General features: G+C 67.2%; 1 protein-coding gene across 1 annotated transcript; it reads right to left on the minus strand.

The window, feature by feature from the left end:
- Positions 1 to 374: 374 nt before the first annotated feature.
- On the minus strand, positions 375 to 1,754 carry C12H11orf96 (chromosome 12 C11orf96 homolog). The gene has a single exon (XM_011000607.3). It carries the CDS (start codon positions 1,390 to 1,392, stop codon positions 1,021 to 1,023), a length of 372 nt encoding a protein of 123 aa, XP_010998909.2. The 5' UTR covers positions 1,393 to 1,754; the 3' UTR covers positions 375 to 1,020.
- Between the last annotated feature and the right edge of the window lie 421 nt (positions 1,755 to 2,175).

A 2,175-nucleotide genomic window follows, 5' to 3' on the forward strand; every position in this document is an offset into this window, starting at 1 on the left:
AGTGGAGTTTTCCCGGTGGGTGCGGGGAGATGACCCAGACCCCGGTCTCCCTGAGAGGCCAACTGCACCCTGGCAGGCGCTCTCTGTCCTCACATAACCAACCTTTGTCTCGCTAGCTGCTTCACTCAATCCTAGACACCGGCAATGGGAAACAGACCCGGGAGGCAGGAGCGCTCTGGGCCGGGTGTATCCACTTGGGGAGGCGGGTAATGGACTCGGGCACCGGGGACGCGACCTCGTTCCGGTGACCGAAGCTTGTGGAGTTACCTCCACCCGGGGATTCCCAGCCCCCGTTCCAGCTAATCCCTCCCCCTTCTCCCCCAGTCTAGGGATCCTGGGCCCCGAAAGTTCAAGAAGTCAAGAGCCTTGAGAAATGCACTGTGCAAATATATTGACTTTATTTGTCTCCTTTCGGGAGCCTCACAGACATACCCAGGTAAAAAGATCGTTAAATAAACGCTGTCAGCTATCGCAATGCAAAAATAAATATCAATCCTCCGGCCACAGCAGCAGCTGCGCTGCGCCCCAAGTCCCATTGGCCGCACGCGCCTAACAATTATAAAAGTGTTCAGCGAGAGTGTGTCGGCGTGAGTGTGAACGGGTGTGCGCTGGGGGGCACGGTGGAGCGATGTGCAAAATCGGAGTTGCAAACCATCAGACAAGGGCGTGGAGTGGCTCTCCGGGAAGCCCTGGTGACCTCGGGCGACTCAGCGCGGGCGCGCCTCCCTGCACACACTCACAGCAGAGTTCGTACTGGGAAGAGGTAAAAAATAAACATTTACAAGGGCAAAAAAAGCGGCCCCCCTTCCCTGGCGCCCGGGCGCGCGCTCCGGCCCCAGGCGAGCGTGGCGCGGTGCGCCTGGACCAGTTCGCAGCCGGGCGAGGGTCCAAGCGCTCGTGAGACGGCGGCCCCCTGTACTCTGGGGCCCCGGTGGTGCGGGGCGCAGGCCCCCTTGGCCTTCGCACGCTGGTCCCCGGGGGGCTGCGGGGGCGCGCGAGTCCCGCTGCGGGCGGCGCCTCTCACAGGGCCGAGTCGGAGTCGCTGGAGTCCAGGCTGTTCCTCAGTTTGCAGCTGCTGAGCTGCTCCCTCTGCAGCGACAGGCTCTGCGTGCTGCGGCGCAGGCACTCCAGGCTCTGCAGGAACGACTTCTTGGCCTTCTCCTCCTCCATGGGGGACACTCCCTCCTCCTCCACCTCCTGGATCTCGTCGAAGGTCACCGGCTGCGTCTTGAAGCGGGACTGGCGCGGCCGCCGCAGCCGGCCCTTGCCCTTGGACAGCTTGGCGGGCCGCACGGGCTGCGGGAACTCGTCGGCCAGGCACACGAAGTGCGGCATCACCGCCTGGTAGCTGGAGCAGATGCCCATCAGCTCACCGGGCTTGGCGGCCGCCATGGCGCTGCCGGCGTCTTCGGGGCCAGGCGGTGGGGTGGCGGGGCTCTCCGGGGGCGGCCGCTGCGCCGGGGCGCCCCGGGAGGCAGCAGCCTGGGGCTCGCCGGGCGGGGGATCCAAATCTGCTGCGGAGCGGTGGCGGCCCTCGCGGGCCCGGGTCGGTGCTCCTGGGGCGGGCGGGCGGGCCCGTCGGGGGACGTGGGGCTCCGGGGGCGCTGCTCCGCTACACTACCAGGCGCTCTCCGCCGCTGCTGTCGCCGTCTGCCCCGCGGCGGCCAGACCCGCCGCTTATATAGCCGGCTCCTGCCCACACGGCTGCGAGCTCGGATGACAGCGAATGCCATTTAAAGCGTGCGCGCCCCGCGCCCTTCCGCCTGACGTCGCCCCGCCACTCTGGGAAAGTAGCGGCCCTTTCCCCAGCGCCGCCCGCCAACCCGGCTCCGGAAGGCAGGCCCCGCCCGCGGGGGTTCCGGGAGCATCCGAGGCCCTGGAGCACGCGGCGGAGAACGGGCGCGGGGCGGCCCAGGGGCAGAGATCCTGTCGGCCTTGGGATCCCCAAGTTTGGACCAACTGTGGTGGCCGCGGGGGCGCAGGACCCCTCTCCCGCCTCCTAACCCCAGAGGCACACAATCAAGGCGCTTGGTTATTCTGCCGCGGGTTCTGCGCTGAGCGCGCGGGGCGGAGGCATCTCCCAGGCTCCAATGCCGCAGGGAGAGCCAGGGCTCCCGGCTCCCCAAAAGTGAGTCGGAGGAAGGGCTGGATTTCTTCTCTGGATCCATGCCACCC

Source organism: Camelus dromedarius, chromosome 12 (assembly GCF_036321535.1).
Source record: "Camelus dromedarius isolate mCamDro1 chromosome 12, mCamDro1.pat, whole genome shotgun sequence".
NCBI classification, from domain to species: domain Eukaryota; kingdom Metazoa; phylum Chordata; class Mammalia; order Artiodactyla; family Camelidae; genus Camelus; species Camelus dromedarius.